This window comes from Teleopsis dalmanni, chromosome 2 (assembly GCF_002237135.1).
Source record: "Teleopsis dalmanni isolate 2A chromosome 2, ASM223713v2, whole genome shotgun sequence".
NCBI lineage: Eukaryota > Metazoa > Arthropoda > Insecta > Diptera > Diopsidae > Teleopsis > Teleopsis dalmanni.
In genome coordinates this window covers 185540196-185559722 of record NC_051847.1, presented here as the reverse complement: position 1 = coordinate 185559722, position 19527 = coordinate 185540196, and the positions used below count along the sequence as shown (strand labels likewise).

Here is a 19527-nt window from a genome sequence, read left to right as displayed (position 1 = left end):
ATAATTCCTTTTTTCTGTTAAGAAAAAAATATCTTCTCTTTTTTTTTGTTTGAAATTAATAAAGAAATAAAAAATAAAAAATAAAAATCGCTGAGAAATTTTTTTGTTAAAATAAAGGAATTAATTTTATTGCCTTAATATATCCACCACATACAGCTGATAACATTTTATCAATTCACCAAACTCTAATAGTATCATTAGATATATTATATTAAACTTAGGTCGTGTGCGAGTTAGGCTAAGTTGCGTTCTAAATGAGGGAAATTCTAAGTTGTGTCGATAATGTATTGATGTGTCGATACGTGTTGATAAATGGCAAAATGTGTGCAGTGCAAAAAATCCCAAAAAATCTCCCATTTGGTTTAGCATCAACTTAGCTTAACTCGCACACGACCTTAATCTATTAATATTTTTGTTGTATTAATTATGTTTGCAAGTAAATATCGAAAGCGTTTACATGTAAACACTGTAGCGATATTTCCTATAACCACAGCTGATACTATTGTTTTTGTAAAAATATTTTATTTGTGATAGAAATCAGATATCTTATACTATGAACTCGCTTTTTTGATTGGAAACCATATTTTACTATTGATAGAATCCTCAAACGACTCAATGTAGATAAATTTTCGTGTCTGGTACCATAGCACGCTAAAACAACTGATAGTGGTGATCGGAAAAGCGAATTGCATCTGCATCAAAAGCACTCCGAAAATTTAATGCTTAGGTTGAATGAAATTCGAATAATGTAAAGAATAATCTAAAAACAACTAAAAGTAAAACCATTAAAGTTTCAACAACGGTAAGATTTCATCGAACTTCAAAAATCAAACTGTAATAGATAGAGCAAAGGTCTTTCTCTCATACGAACGCGATCAATTTGCTAAGTATTGTTTTATTAAAGAGGGTAGATTCCACAATATAGTAGTTCGTTAACAATTAAAATGATCGAAGTATCTTTATAAAATAGAAGTCTCATAAAAATTTAGTATTCGAATGACCACAACAATTCGAGCACTATCGTTTGTGTAAATTTAGAAAAGTTAGACGATCGATGGTCGCGACTCTTTTCGGACCATGGTATATGAAGCGCTCAACCAAGACTTTTTTCATAAAAAGATGAAGAAGTTAGTGCAGCGTGCGACTCGTTCGTCAACTGACTCATTTTAAATAGAGCAAAACAAGGTTTTGATTAGTTGCAGAGTAATTCGGCCACAAAATATTAGTCATTGCACTTCCCTAAACCCCTTGAATGTTTTTATTTTTTTTATATATATTTGTAATAATACTTCATACAATATTGTTCGGTAAAACTTTTAAATTGTTTCTGTGATTATACTATTTATAATTTATTACTTATTTCTCGACTGATTGTTCCGTAGTACACACATAATCAACTTTTATATCTTAATTCATTATAATTATTTTTTTCCGTACGGAATAGGCTCACGTCCACACTATATGTAATCAGAAATAAATATTAACATTGTTCTTACATTAATAAGAATTTAATATTTATTAATAAAATTATTTCGAGTTCAACATTATCACGTTCTAATTAACACAAAAGTTTTCTTAATCTCAGAATAATTTTTGAAATTTAATTCCCTTTAATGGAGAAATTAATCGAAGGTTTATTTAAAAATACCACTAAAATGAAAAACTTAATATTTATCGAACGCAAACATTGTGCTATGGAGCCCCACATAATGTCAAAACACTTTTCAACATAGACATTTTATAATGTCAAACATTAAAATATGTTCTGCATTGGTCCCAACATGTTTCAGTTGTTGTTACTTCAGTTAATGATGTTGAAAATTTTCTTTAATGCTCTAGTATAGTCTTTCTCAACCGCTGGTCCACGCCAATAATACAAATGAGCCATTAACTATCATAATATCGTAATTAACGTCATTTTTTTGGCTTTATATTGTTATTCGGTCTTTCGAATCGAAACTATTGAATATTCTACTGATCCTTGTTAAATACATTAAATATTTCTAAATATTTCTCCCTTTCGCAGTACTTCTGTAGGTGAAGAAACAATGTTCTACAATGGGCACAATTTTTCTATATTGTATTTTCTTTTTTCAAAATTTTTCTGTTAGTGCTATTAGCTGGCATTTAGACTGTTTCTTTTTTCCATCGTTTTTAGAGCTGTGAATTGGTACAAATGCTGCTGTCCACTATGATTAATATATATCTGCTTAGTGAGTGTACTTCATAATGGATGTATGTTCGATTACAATTGACTGAAAGTGTTTCCATTGTATTTTGTTGAAACATAAATACATCCATAAGTAAGTCCACTTTATAATAAAGCCATTTTTCAATGTCTGATTCAACAGTTTAAATGAACTTTAGCAAATGGTACTACATTTTTTATTATTAGATTACGGAGTTATTCTTTTTGTCTATAAAATAAATATTATTAAATCAAATATTTTTTACTGCTTTTTTCAGACAAGACCATAAAATTTTATACATTATTTTATTATTATTAGATATTTATTTATTGTTTTAGAAATCTTTTATTATTTTTATACATAATCAGCGATTCTACTGTTCTTTATAGAATTAAATTTTTATGCTTTGGTAGTAAATTTGGAAACACAACTTTTGACTGAAGTTCATAATTGATTATCTGGTTAAAGTAATTGCATTTAACACCTTTCGGAATTCTGTTTAAACACTTTAAATAAAAAAACTTTTCTTCAACTTATCCGTACACTTAAAAACTTATTTTTAAGTTTTAATTGGCCTTTGTCGCACAGTTTGTTTTGCGTTAGTTTATCAGTTTAATTAGACTTTATCTTTTGTCATATTCGGTTCAGCAAAAGTACGTCAAGTGAAGCTTTCATTTAAACCCACTCACCTATAATCTACATACAAAGACCACCTACCGTTCTGCAAACTGTTATGCACCTGAACCATTTCATTGTCAAATGAACTTTTTTATATTTCAACTTATGTACACAAAACGAAAAATGTTAGTAGGGCAAGTACCTAGCAGTGAAATGAGAATTGAGGAATTTTGTAGAGGCTTAGAATTTGCTTTGAAAGTACCTTTTAAGCTGAAATATTCTTAGAAATTAATTTTTATTTTTTTCATTTCTTAGTATTTCTAAGTATGTATAATTTTAAAAATATTTAAAATCTAGAGGAAAACGTTTCCATAAATATTATTAAAGGCAAATAAATACTTATGAATTAATTATTTAAATTTATATTTTTTATAATATTACACACAACTTAGATTAAGGTATAAGGTGTATTCTGTACAATTTATTTTCAATTGCATAATTTCAAAATATATTGCTTAGTAATTATTGTTGAATAATTAATAAGAAATTTAAACTTATTTTTATTTTATTAACTTTTATTTTAATATGTTTTTTATTGTAATTTTGTTTTTAGTCTATTATTTGTATAAAAATACATATAATTTTTGTTAATTGATTATTTAATTTGTTAAATAATAACAGAATATTTTGAAAAATGTTTTATATTTTTTATATCATATTTTTTATATTTTATATAATATATTTTATATTATTTATTTATTTATTATTTCATAAATTATTTAATTTTTTAAATAATAACAGTTTTTTGAAGGTAGCATTAAAATTATTTTATTAAAAAATTAAAATATATATTTTTTTATTATTTTATTAAAATATATTATATTTTTTATTTATATATGTATATTTTTTATAATATATTTATACATTTTATATTATATTTAAAGACTACTGTATATTTCAATAATAATAATCCGATCGCAGGAAGAAGTCAAAATAATTTGAAACATCAGTGATGTTTATAGCCATAATTATATAAAATTAAAATAATAAACCAATTTAAGTTTCTTACACAAACTCAATTAAGCCACAAATTCACTAAAAACACATTTAATACTAAAAAGTAAACTTGTAACTACTCTAAAAAAATTTTGTATTATATTTTATGAACAAATATATTTTTATATATTATAAATATATATATTTATTATATTTATTATGTATATATTTATATTTCTGATCAAATTAAATTTATGTATGATCAAAGAATAATTAAACATAAACTCTTTTTATACATGATATGATTATGTTTTTTTTGAATTTAATTAAAAATATATTAACATACAATACGTTATTTATAAAAAAGTAGGAAAGTATTTTTCAATATAGTATAAGAATTTATTTGCTAATTAAAGTTAAGAAATAAGTTAGAAATAACATAGAAACATTTTAAATTATATAAAATGAAATAAAATACATACTTAAATTTAATTTAATTTATCTCTTTTTAATGTAAAAAATTCAAAAGCACATTGCCAACATTTTCTAGACAGTAAGATATTGTGTATGTTACGATAATGTGTAGATATGGTTAAATTTTTCTGTTTCTTTTAAATTTGTTTTTTTTTTTTGTAATTTTTATTTGCATTTTTATATATGTATATTTGCTTTTTTTTGTACTGAGTGCACTTCTCTGCAACACAATTGTAAGAAGTGGGTCAAGACAAAACGAATCGATGCAACATAAAAAATCGCTTAAGCTCACCAACAACAATACTAAACACATATAACCGTAGAATATATGTAATATTATATCCTTCTATCATTATTTTGGTGCAATGAGAAAGTACAAGTAAAATCTTCTATCTTTTTCTTATGTGTCATTTTTTTCTATTTGTTTGAACAAAAATAGTTTTCAATGCCATGAGTTTTTCCACATAAAACCAGGCCTTTAGAACCTTACAGCAATGAATGAAAAAATGAAAATTTATATAGTATACTATGTGAAATATATGAAAATAAAACTATAAAGTCTCTAAAATATTGTTGCATAATAATAATTTCGTTACTATATAATATATATGAAATCAAAAAAGTGACGCAATGTAAGCAAAAAACGGAATAATAATTAGTTGAGGATAAAAAGTTTAAGTATTTGGAGGGAACACAATTAAGGACAACTGCAACTCAACAAGCAACTAGCAGCGCAGTAGAACATGGGTAAATATTCTTTATTTCCATATATATGATATATATCAAAATCATCGAATCGTACATACTTATATATTGTACAACTAATATACAAATGCCATTTAAATATATTTATAATAGCAATTATATCTTTCATATATTCTCATAATTTCTAACATATTTATTATATTGTTTAAGCACTTGTACTAATATGTGTTAGCGTAGTTTTAATATTTTATATATTCTATTCAATTATTCTACATTCTATTTAAATATCAAACTGTGACTAACTATTTTTTCCATACAAAACTAACATATTAAAAAGGTAATTCTTTTGTAAATATATTTTCTCTGATATATCTATCTAAAATTTTATCTATTCTATTTTAAATATTAACTATTTTTAAATTTTTCATACATTTATAGTGTCTAAATAATCACTCTCATTTACATATTTTCTATAATGTTTTTATAATCTCAAATAACGCTTCATTCATACATTTCTATTACAGTTTTTTTTTATTTTACTTTAACTTTCAATTCCTTTTGCTCATACTTTTAATACATTTTGTTATATTTTTATAATTTTTAATGACACATTCCTAAAGTAAACAACATGATTCTGATTCCTAAAATATGCACAACAAACCCATTCATGCAAACGTACATCCTTACGCCAATACGAGGCATTGCCTGCGTAAACAAAATCTTCCCGTATTTCTTCCCATCATTTTCAGCGCCATTTTTATTTCTATTTGTAGCTGCTCCATGCACACTGTACACACACACACACACACACGCAAGTGGATACTCCTTTTTTTTGTTTTGTTTTTCTTTGCAAACAACTGTTGCATGCTTGCTTTCGCATATCGGCACGTTGTTGTTTTAGTTGTTGTTGTTTGCGTTTAAGTTGTCGTTGTAGTTTTAGTTGTTGCTGTAGGTATTGTTTTGATGTCAGTTATCCTGTTGACGTTAAAGTTATTGTTTATGTTTCAGTAAGTTTATGTGGTTCCAAATGCTATTCTCTCTACTAGAAGCCATGCAATAAACACTGTCAAAGTCATAACCACACAAACGGCAACCACTCACACTCCACAAAACTTTATTGTGATTTTTTAATAAATGCCACAGAGTCCTGTCAACTTGCACAGGAGTTAAGAACCTTTTGCAAATTTTTTTTTTGTTTTTGATTTTATTTCAATGTTTATGTTTTAAAAGCTACTGATTTTTAATCAAAAGCTGAAGGAAATTAAGGTTAAAAGTTAAGCCTCAGGCATGAAAAGGCAAGAGATTTTTCATTAAAAATTAAAATTGCCTTTAAAATTAATTATATATGTATATGTTATAAGATGTGTTTATGCTTTTTTTTGGAGTAAAGTTAAAAATATGTTAATATACAGTATGTTACTTACAGACTGTTGATTTACAAATTCCCACTGGAAGTGCCAAATAAAAATATAACGGAAGAAATTTATATATGAGGGTATATACGTATATAATAAATTATTGCGCTATTCTATAATTTTTTTTATATTAAAAAAAAAACATTTCAATGACTTTAATACTTAATTACTTAGCCTAAATATGTAGTACCTTTATATTATTTGGTATGCTGTGTTCTATGATTGTAAGTAAATGTAAAGAAGGCCACTGCAACTAGTATTTTCTTGTGTTATAAATAAATAATATTATAAATAATATAATATTAATAAATACAGACTTACCAACACCGTGTTATCAAATCTCACAATGGTTACAGACTCCTCGGGGAGGTATGCAGATCTGAGGTCAATTATTGCTTAGTCGGATCAAGTGATAAACCATAATCTAGTGTAAAGAGGAGTTTTAGTAATAAAGTGTAAAGAGGAGTTCTGAAAATACCTAGAGTTAAAAAATAGTATAAGTGCTTAAGTGCACTAACTCAAAACAGCTTCAACATAATAATAATATTATTATAATTAAATAAATATATAAAAAAGTCATTGGATATCTTATTTATATAGTATAAATATTTTATTCCTTAGTTTTCTCTTAAGAACATTAGTTTTTATAAATCACTCAAGTACTTTTATAAATTAATCAAGTACTATTCATTATAGATAGTTCTATATACGTCAGTACATCTTTAAAATTACATATTGTTATATAACATAGGTTTTTGCGCTATTTTTATTTTTAAGAAATAGTAAATTTTGTTTTAATAAAAATATTTCACAGATACGAGTTCTAAGCCTGGCATTTGTAGTACAAATAAATTATATCGGACTATGAACTAATTAAAAATTCGAATAATTTCTAAGTATTTGGCAATACTCGAAACTACAATTTTTGTCTTTTCTTTGCTATTCGAATCCGTCTAAATTTTGAATAGTTTCTTTTCGGCATAAAGATGGATCACTTTCAGCAAGAAAAAATTAACATTAAAATTTTATCTATTCTAACTATGACTTTTGATCGTCTTTCTGACATTTTATGGATTCCATGAAGAAATATCTATTCATTGCATAATTTTTTTTTGTGGTTTTTTAAGGGTTGGTCTTGAACAGCGCTTACACTGATCGGAACAAGTTGTAATCTGATGGAACACAACCTGGTTATGCTTCCAATACGGTGGAATTTTCAATTTAAGCGCTTACAACGTATTTTTTACTAGAATTGCGACAAGTGGTTCAGCTTTAGTTCAGCATTATTCTGCAATCGGTCTTTTTTATTTAATGGATAATTTAAATCTATCATTTGCTGTTATTCAACGGTAACAATTTCGTTTGGTTCTAGTAACTTATAGTATACGACTCCTTTCTTATCTCAAATAACCTTTCTTTGTTTAATGTTTCATTTTGCTGCAGATATGAATGTTTCATCGAAATGAATCCATATTTTTATTTATTTTTCAATTTTTAATATTGACTTCAGTCAGTTCATGTGGTTCCAATTTTCAATCTTTTTAAATCATGTTCATAGCATGTAAACATTCGTTAATGGATGTTTAAGTGACACCTAACTGTTCTGCAAGTATTTTATTCTTGAATTAAAATATTCGTGGAAGCATCGACTTTAAAAAGTTTAAAGAAGAAAATTTTAAATTTTTTTATCTATATTAATTTAGTTAAGCTATTCATCTTTTTTAAATGATATCTTTTATTACAATTCAAATTATTGTTCATAGATAAAAAAAAATTACAGTTCTTCATCTCGTAGGTTTTAAGCCTCCAAACATTTCTTATAACCCTCCCCACACTTGTAAAATTTTATTTATTTTATTCATATTGATACTAAACTTTTTAATGTGAATAAAATTATTTAAACTCAAATTAAAACTTTATTTCGAAGAACAACGAGATAAATATTTAATACAAGTAAATGAAATTAAAACTTTTTTCTAAGGTTGAATTTAAATTCAATTCAATTCAGATAAATTGTTAAATAATATGAAAAAGGAAAGTTCATTTTTAAATTAATTTTTATTTCAAGAAAAGAAAAGAAATATTTTACAAGGATACCATGGCAGCAAGCGAATTTTCTTATTAGCTTCGAAGGCAAATTGATACAATAAAGCTCTTATTTTTTTGTATAAACTGAAAAAAGTTTAATTCAGAGGAATAAATTATTTCTTCCGTAAAGCAAAATAATAAAAGGGCAAAGATGGACTTATATAAAGGAAACCGACATGCTTTCATTGCTTTTTAATTATTAAATTGGTTCATAATGCTTTATGGGTAAAGAGATTGTGCTTTAGTTAAGTAATAAAAGCAATGACCATCAGTGGTTCGCAATTTCAGTTAATAAGTCTGAGGTCAGTAATAACATTATATATCTCTTGGGAGTACAGGAAGTATTAGAATGAAGAAACACAAAGGGAATATGTTAGTAAGTAGTAAGTAAATATACTGATGTGACAGTCTATGTATGTACTAGAAGCATATCATATTCCGGTATATACATTGTGACCGAAAAGTTTCCGGTCATAAATAAATAAAACGCAAAATTCTTAATCTTCATCAATATTTATTTTATCTCCTTCAAATATGCTCCATTAGAAGCGATACACAAATGCCAACGTTTCTTCCAATCATCAAAACATTTTTTATAGGCGCTTTCCGGTATGGCTTTGAGTTCCCTCTGCGAATTCTGTTTTACGTCTTCTATGGATTCAAAACGCGTTCCTCTGAGTGGTAATTTGAGGTTGGGAAACAGGAAAAAGTCACACGGTGCAAGATCAGGTGAATACGGTGGCTGTTCGATGGTATTTATTGAATGTTTGGCCTTAAAATCGTTGATAATGTTGAACAAATTGAGGTGAATCGGAACAAGCCGGGCGTTGACACGTCGCATACACAAATTGTCCACCAAAATCAAACGAGCCATCTCACGACCGATGCCTAGCTCTCGTGCTATCTCTCTAACACTCACATGAGGATTTTTGAACACGATTTCCTTTGCCTTTTCAATGTTTTCGTCGGTGGTAGAGGTCGAAGGTCGTCCAGAACGCGGCATGTCTTCGACGGTCGTACGACAGTCCTGAAAGGCTTTGTACCACTCATAAACTTGAGTTTTCGATAAAACTGATTCCCCATAAGCCTTTTGTAGCATTCGCAACGATTCTGCACACGAAATTTCGTTCGAAAAACAAAATTTGATGCAAACTCTTTGTTCAATATTTTTTTCCATTGTTTTTTTCGCAACGCACTACTGAGGTGAACTGGTTTCAACAGCTGCCGTAAACGAACTGTCTCGACAGATCGCGCTCATTTTTGGCATAGTAATTTAAGGACAGTGCTGCCAAACTACATAAACTTAAAATATCGAAAAATATACAGCGCGCGAATTTTAAATGAGAACCTCCGAAAACCTTTCGGTCACAATGTAAATAATTTATGGTGGGGTTAATTTTATTATAAGCATATGTCAAAAGCTTGTGGTTATTTTTGCAATAATTTGTGATAAATTTTAATTTAGTACTTATGTTGTTTTAAGTAATAAATCGTTATTCTCTCAAAAAAAATTTAAATCTAATAGAAGCTGAATACTATTGTTGTATGTTTTTTTTTGAGTGTCAAATTTTAACTTGAATTTTTGAAATTCAATTTCATGGCAAAAAGTAGTCAGTTCTTACTGCCAGTTCATGTGGTAGGGTACCAAAATAAAGCTAAATGGCTACAGCTTAATTTTTCATACTATAATTATAATTTACATATTGAGTGTTGCTAACTAACTATAACCTATCGACTTACTACTTTATGCACGGGAACGAAGAAACATGGACGAAAGCGTTGAACGGTCGTCGGATTTGACGTGAGATCAAGATGTAAACATAAACGATCCTAACTATATAAACACCATTCCAACGAAACAACTAATCCTAACATTGACGGCAGATGAGGACTTTCCACTCTATATACACTAGAACTTACTCTACTCAGCAATTCAATTTGTACATATTTATAGAAGATAGTAATTTACTGAATAGGAAAGAGTAGCTATTGACTACTCAATATAATCTGACTATTGTTAGTGTGTGGCAGTACTGCAACCTCACATTCCAAGACATTATCCGAGGGGAATTTAGTGAATAGGAAAGAGTGGCTATTGTCTAATCAATATAATCTGGCTTTTGTTAATATGTACCAATACTTTACATTCCAAGACGTTAACCGTTTGTTTAATTATCCAACCACGCACAGAAATCTGAGCTCAATTTATTATGATGCCCCACGAAATTGCAAAATTTCTATGCTTTAGTATTGATTGGAATCAATTTCTACATTTTGTACTTTTAATATCTTTTTCCACTACTTCATTTCTTGGCATTCCAAAGTCGTCCTTAGTATGGTATTACTGGGGACTATTGCAGCAACAAAACTAACTGACACTGTTGTGCTTTAGCATATTCCACAATCCGATTAATAAGTTATAAGTTTGCTTCATAATAACAATATTGCTAGAACATAAAATATATCATTCCATCACCCATCAATTTGCTAATAAAGAATACCAGACCTTTATCAAAAAATTATACTAACATATTTGTGTTATGTATGTATATAGTATGTAAAGCTTATTAAAAAATTTTTTTACCTCATTATTGAATGACCGATTTATTTCAAAACAAAAAATTATACTTGATGCTGATAAGACATATACATAATTCACAATAATTTTGATATACTTGCCTATATTTCTGCTTATCTATAAATTATTCATGATTATTAAATCCTAAACCTGTAAGTAAATTTTTGCATACTCTATACATTGTTGTATAGATAATCACACCCACACAAATGTCGCATTAAATTAAGTATTCATCTGGTATGAATGCACCAATTAATTACTTATTGTGTGAGCTTTTGCTGCTATTTTAATGATATTCCATGAAATCCTTATTAAATCCCATTTGTGTGTGAAGTGCCCATAAACTTGTTTATTTTGTGTGTGTTTTTCTTGGAATTAAGTTCACTTAATTTGTATGATTATGCAATTAGTACATAAAATAACTCCTTGGATGAGTTTTCCCATCTTTCAAGTGTTAATATTTTACTTAGCATTCATATCCTTGCGCTTTATATGTATACTATGTGCACAAATATAAATGTAATTATATTGAAGAAATACATTACAACAAGCGATATTAAGTGCAATAAAGCAGTGAAGTACATCATATAAGCAGAATTATTTATGTATACGAATGAATCTAATATAATATATTAATTAAATTTAATATATTTTATATTGACATTAGCAAATTCTCTAAGATTGCATGGTTTATTAAATAACTTTTTTAAATCATTTAATAAAGTAATAATCTTATAAAATTATTTTTAATTTGACTAATCAAGTAATCGACTTATGTATCTTTATATACTATATATAATGGATATATCATTTCATATTTATATCAATATTTATGATTTATATATATATTTATATATATATATATATATATGAATAAAGTATTAGTGTTGCTGTAAAGCTAGACTTACTTTGTATAGTGACAAAGAAGCTTTATTAAATTTTTAGAAGGGTTTTCGAATAACAAAGAAAGAAATAAAGGACAAACACAAAAATTTATTTTTAATTTTATTGAAGTTTGGCTGACCATACAACGCTGTTTCGAGTATTGCCAAGTACTCTTCATCAGTGGTCTTTGGGAATAATCGAATTTTATTTAATTAGTTTATAGTCCGTATATAATTTGTTTGGACTGCAAGTGCCAGGCTTAGAACTCGTGCCTGTCAAATTAGAAGCGATGACTAATCGTGTTTATCCACAAGAAGCCAAGGCTGCACAAACTTTCAATGCTCAAGTTCCAGGTTTTATTGTCACTTATTTTTATTTAATTAGTGACAACAACCAAAGCACTTGCCGTGCTTTAAATTAGAACGAGCTTATATATATATATATATATATATATATATATATACATATATATAGTCAGCTTTAAATATTATCAAAAACCATTAATAAATTGCCAATGATCGATTCTATAGATTTCTTCAGATTTTTATTAAATATATTTTTACTATCCCTTCAATTTCACTCCTGGTATCTTGTCAGTACTTATGTTTTCTTTGAAAACTCTTAATTAAAGTTTTGGATGAAGTTTTATAATACATGAATGGCTTCTTAGTTAATTTCAGATGATAGCAGAGATTTAATTCAATTCTTTACAGGCTATTGCAGTTCAGAAAGCATTAAGTCTTTATAATCTCACTAAATATCTATTTTGTTATAAATCTCGACATTGCTATTAACTAAAACATTATCGTATGTGAACCACTTATCGTCAACTGTTGTCGTACATCTTAAAAATAGCACGATTTTCTTCATTTTCAACGTAAATCATAGGTATATCAACTAAACTTTAAACATATTTTTCTTACCAGTTTTATAAAAAAATAATAATCTGAAACTGTTAATCTTCAATTATTTAGCGACCTTATCCTAATACTTAGCGACCTTATTAGTGAATACTTTAGAAGATTGATCGATTAGAATAAGAACCAGTTATCACATCGTAATTTCTGGAACTAAAACCATTTTCTGTAGATCATTAGAATAGGCTATCTTTATCAGAGACAGCACAAATCTTTTTATACATCTATATCGAAACATTTTCTTTAGTAAAATTGCAAATATAGCTCTACATTGCCTTGCAAGGTTTTTAAATTACTAAAATTATTGGCTCGGGAAGTATCGATTGCAATAAAACAAGTTAATATTATTATGATCGTATCTATGATATATTAAAGAAAAAATATTTTCAGATGAATTTAGCGGTTTCAAAGTTATGTACGTAATACAGAAGGCTAAATATAAAACACAATATTGATGTCTCAGTATTTTAGAGACTAATATATAAATAATTAAATATGAGAAATATTACAGCCAAAAATAGTACAGGTCAAATCAAATAGTTCGATTATATTCGATTTCTAACATTTGCACCGAACATTTCAAAAGTTCGAAAATTTTCGAACAGCTTTATATTGGTGGTTAATAAAAGATGGGAAGACTCAACAATATGGAGGCATCTGTATGGCCACTTTCCACTAAAAAGAAATCCAATATTCTTATGGTAGGTATACTTACAGGTCACGTAGACTAGAAAACCATGCTAGAAGATGGAATCTGCCTTTCATCTACTCTGTCTTTGCCTAGCTTATGCACGGCGGCGACTCAACACTTTAGGAGCCCTTTCTAGAGGATCTTTATCAACTACAAGACAAGACTGAACAGTTAACAAACTAAACTAAAGAAGTACAAAATAAAGCAAAAACTTGAACCAACAGTGTTCAAATATTTTTACGTCATTCGTTGAGGTCGAGTGTTTCATAGATTCGAATATTATAAAAACGAAGAACAGAAAAACTTTGAACAATTGGAATAATATTTAACATGTGTCCAATTACTCACTCAACCGATTAAATAGAGAATAATTTTAATACCCTGGTCAGATTTTAAATAATTTTGTCTAATTAAGATTAGTTTCCAATTGACCTTTCCATACTTGAAGGATGTAGTCATCAAGTTAATTTTCGTATCGTTAAAGGAAACAGATATCGGCGTAATCGAGGTAATGTTGATATTTGGTGAATGTAGAAGCTCTCTACAAGAATTTTGGATTATTCAAATATTTTTCTATCATTAAAAATTTACCTATGGTATATAATATTTATTTTTATAAAGCATAACTAAAGGAAACGTCTTAATTCAAATTTTCGAAAAATTAAAAAACATTCTGCGTACTTGAACAAAATCTTAATCTTGAGAAATTCCAAAATAACACAACAAATATCCTTAAGATATTTTTAAACAATTTCGCATGCTCAAAAATTAAGACATTCAGCTCAAACATGACCTAAGTTACGTGACTGTGCCGAAAGTTTCTTTAGCTCACGGTTTCGTACATACGAGTGAAGGAACCGTGAAGGAACGATGCACGCTTCTGCAGTAAAATCCAAAATCGAGACTGTCACTTCGAATTGGTATGCGTCTGAGTATACTTGCGATTAACAATTTAAAGTGCTTGTGTCTTACAACTTGGAATAATATTTTCTTAATAGGCTACTTTCGAATATGCTTCACTCCACAGCGAATACTTTCCGCCCAAAACCCATTTGAAATTCCCTTTTGCGCCAGGCATGCACGCCTTTATGAATATTTACGCAAACTAAATGAAGTTAATTTTGGGGCAAAATTAACTTCAAGGCAAAACATAGTTGAACTTTTGGGCTTGCAAAAAAAATGTATGAAAAGTATTCGCAAATAAAGCAAAATGATGGAAATAATCATTTAGTATGAGTACACAAAACTTAGGTTGTGGTGAACACTTTCAACTGTCGGTGGCAAGTATTGTGGACCGTGTCAAGGATGCGCTAAATAACAAATACTCATAGTGCTCATCTACAAATTTCTGCTAAACACAGCAAAGATAAAAAATTTGTAATGAGAACAAAAATGGGTGTTAAAATGTTAACGTTTAGGAAATTATTAAAACAGAATTTAGAACGCAAGCTGCGAATCATGGCGTGCGGGAAATAATTACGCTGCAATCAAGCACTTATTTATTACAAGTACATTAAAGTTAGTTTTCACTCAAAGTAAATTCTTTAGTTCACTTTATGAATTGTTGCGGTTCCTTAACAAAAATAAAAACTACTTAAATACCTCTAACTGCGAGAAAATATAAAAATGCAAGTTTTTACAATTTTAGAAGTCTTCACCTCGATTTTTTTCATACAAAATTTTTGTGTTAGTTTGAAACTTAAAGTCCTATCAAAAATAAACTGTAGAAGAATGTTAAGTATCAGTCCAAAAAGGTCAACGACTGATATCATGTTCCTGTAATTAAAGAAGAAAAATTAAGGGATTTAGTATTTGAATTTCCAAAATTATCTTATCCAGAACCGATAACACTAATTACTTAAATTATAAGAAATTTCGGATATTGAGATAAAGTTCAGGATCAATAATCGTATTCCCTTTTGAATGAAGTACTATAACGCGCTATCAGTTCAAGTTGAAAAAATTCATAAGTCCATAAGAATCTCCACAGTAAATATAATAACAGTAGTAAAATTATGGTACCGGGTTAGCTATCTGCATGTCAGAGACAATAAATATACAAGAGTTTCACCCTTTTTTTCTTAAATCTATGTTGACGTGAAATTTAAATTGAGCTTTATTACAACACTTTATTTTGGACTTTACGTTAAATTCATTATATCTATATATCAGAAATTCTCTACTAAATGGCCCGACTTGCTTTGTTTTTATGTGGATGATAAAATAAAATCAACGGACTCAGTTATGGCATTTACGGTTTGTAAGTCTGGGTTAACTTTTTTCAATAGAGATCTTCTTTTACTGCACTTTTACTGCAATTTACATTTTCGATTGGTAAATCTGGGGCAAAATGTATAACACTCCAGACTAATTTTTAGTACTCTAGATATTTTGACAGAGTAGTAAGATTACCCTCAACAGCTGGTTTATATGATTTAACAGATAAACTGTGATTTGATGTGTGATTATATGGGTTTGTGAAAAATATAAATGTCTGCTAACGCTACTAAAAAAATGTTAGATTAATCTAAAAATGTTTGATTGGACAACAAAATTTGATAGATAGAGAGTAAATCTATATTGAATTTAGATTTACTAATAGAAAACGTCATTAGTTGACTATTGTGCCCAAATCTAAAAGCAGAAGAAATTGGAAATAATTGTTTTTAAACTAAGAAAATTCATATGATCAAATAAGAAGAAAGAAATTTTTACGCTACACTTAAGCACTAATTTATTACGAGTACATAAAAGTTAGTTTTTAATTAAAATAAATCCTTTACGTCACTTTATAAATTCTTGGGATGCCTTAACGTAGGGAAAACTATTTACGTGCCTTCAGTTGCAAGAAAAGAAAAAAGTAATAAATACGCTACACTCAAGCACTTATTTATTACGATTATAAAATAGTTAGTTTGCAATTAAAGTGAATCCTTCACGTCTTGGGATCCCTTCACGTAAAGAAACACTACTTAAATCGTCGTTGTGTTAATATAATAGTTTTGCGTATATTTAAAACTTAAACAACCTCTTGTGAGTATATTGTCAAAATATATAAGTCATTCGTCTATCAACATTGTTTATGCTTAACATAATACAACATATAGAATCAAGTTTTTATGAATACGTGGTGATAACAAAGGAAACTCTCTATATCATCCAAATTCTGTGGACAGAATAGGCACATTAGATCTATAATAATATATACAGTGCTTAGTTAATGAATAACTGTTTTGTTTGGTGCCCTAAGATATCTTCGATTTCTATTCTAAGTCTTGAATTGCAAAAAAATATAGTTATTTTTTTTTTAGATGTATAGATATTTTGGACCATCTTCTTTTATGAATACAGGTTACAAAATAATTGACTCAATGCGTAACTTAACTTAAATGCGAAAAATAGTTTGTTTTCAAAAATCTTCATCTTACAGAAAATACTATACAATTTATAAATAAGATATTTCATTGTTTTTTTTATCTATTATAAAAATAATAATAATATTTTACAATTTTAATATTACAAGTATACTACATCAATCTTAGTTAAATGAAATTATTTTATATCTTGCAATTTTAAAAAACATCTGACAACATGAATTAGTTATATTCACTTGATTTGATCCTTAGGCGACAGTCATTACAATCTGTAACATTTTTTTAGATTATTTTAAATTAAGACAGCTTAAAACAATACATTTTCTCAACAATTCAAAATCTTCAACCAGAACTTTTTATGACAAATACAGTCACCAGCGCTTCAAGCACAAACAAGGACATCAAAAGGATACAACTAAATGTTTATATATACACTTGAGTTGCAATATGTTCTGTACACACAAACTGAGCAATGACAAGTACAAGTAAACACACAGATGACGATGGCATATAAAAGTAAACATTCGAGCTGATTTATCCTTTGGGCTTATTTTATTAGCGGTTTTTTAAATGTGTACTCCTTGTTTGTATTTCTATTTCTCTGGTGCTTGTACTCTAACTGGAGGAGTCACTAAGTCTGCTGTAGACATTGAACAAAAACAAATTATATATTCAATTCATAACATTGACGTAAAATTATAAAATAGGTTTTTTTATTTTCCATTTTCCACAGGTTCAAGGATGAAGAAATTTTCTTAATGTTCCGTAACAAAGTTTTTGTTATGTCAATATTGAATATGCGTTATGGAAATTTAGATAGAAATATTTAAATAGCATGTAATAGATACAATATAAATATAAGTAATTTATTTCTCGTTCTCGTGGAAATATAAATATAAATATTAATATAAATGTAACAATAAAGAACAAAATTTAGCTATCCGTTGTGTTGCCTTTACGACGGTAGTAGAATAATATACCACTGGTTGTAAAGTTTTTTATTACAAACACGTGTCCTTTTCTCTTCATTTCGATTTCTTAATAAAAATCTGTTACAGCTATTAACTTATACCTATATATCTCCATACATATTTTGTTTTTGTTTTTTTGTATGTATATATTTTTATATACAAAATTTTTATTTTTACCTCATATTCTTATGACCAAAATTAACTAAAGTACATAGCTTCATCGTTATTATTAAATATTATAAATATATATTATATTATATTAAATATTATAAATATTTAAACACCTACATATAATTCACTTTGTTTTCATCTAAAATATTTTTAACATCCATAAAAATCATAAACTAATGACTGTACAACTAATGGCTGTACAACTAATGACTATATAAGTTGATTGGAACTGTTAGAACCATGAGTCAAGCCAGAAAGCAGATCAAGGAGTTCACACTTGCACAATTACAATTTATAAAAATGTAAAGTTGAAATATAATTTATAGCGATAAAAAAAATTAATATTATCAAATCGTGAATCTGATTTCCTTATTTGACAATGACTGTCTGCCCATACACATACCCATATCTACGCTATCGACCTCTCATATTCAAGGGAGCCGTTCGTCTATACGCTCTTTTTTTTAAAGCATATTATAATAACTCTATTTACATATACATATGTATGTCCAAAGACAATAAAATAATTGACAACAATTTTAAAATGACTAAAAACAGTTTTATCCGTGTCAAAGCTAGGCTTACTAACAGATTGAATCATAACTTATTTGAAATTTATTTCCAGTTCAACTTTTGTGATTTACTCTCTGAAAACCTATGGTTCTATTTATTTTACATGTTTATCTATTCGTTACCTATTCCATAGTAACGCTCTTATTCTTTCTTTGCGTAAATGAATTAATTTTTTGATTTATAGGGTATGTCAGGGCTGTCCAAAGTACGGCCTGCGGGCCACAGCATCCCATCGCTAATTTTTATGCGGTCCGCGACATGTTTTTAATCTACTACAATGACGCCAATTTTCTTTTGGTGTACTGGTGAAACCACATTATTTTATTTTTATGGTAAACTAAATAAATGAATTTAAATTTGTAAATTAGTAAAACTAAATTTAACATAACATGAATGTATGTATTTGTTTCTGCTGCCCTTCAATCTGTACAGTCTAGCCTGTACAGCAATGGTATATATATATGTTTATGACCTTAAGCTACGTTATTGTAGATAAAATATATTAGCTATCCAGATCTCAAATTTCAAAATTTTAGTAAACATATATCTTTTATGGCATTGGTCATCTCTATATGAGTTATCTACACTTATGAAATTATACATCTTGTACACTTTTATGAGAGATGTCATTGATCTATATATCCCAAGTTGTCTATTCCCATAATTAATACTTAAAAATCTAATTTCCTGCGCATAGTTAATAGTATTTTAAAACAATTACTTCAATAAGTCTTCCTAAAAATGTTCAAATTTTAATACCTTTTATTTCTTTCTCATTTTCATACAAAAACAATAGGCTTTTTTGGTAGGTCGCAAATATGGCAAAAAATAGCAAGTTGCTGGCCTATACTGGCCAATGTAATGTACGCAAAACAACAACAA

General features: G+C 27.8%; 1 protein-coding gene across 5 annotated transcripts in view; it reads left to right on the top strand.

Annotated features, from left to right (window-relative positions):
* Positions 1-4993: 4993 nt before the first annotated feature.
* LOC119684574 overlaps positions 4994-19527 on the top strand; it is a 37515-nt gene continuing 22981 nt past the window's right edge. For all 5 annotated transcript variants that reach the window (XM_038098639.1, XM_038098638.1, XM_038098641.1 and 2 more), the window contains exon 1: positions 4994-5024. In XM_038098639.1, coding sequence (XP_037954567.1) covers positions 5021-5024 — 4 coding nt within the window. In that variant the 5' untranslated portion in view covers positions 4994-5020. The remainder of the gene's footprint in view (positions 5025-19527) is intronic.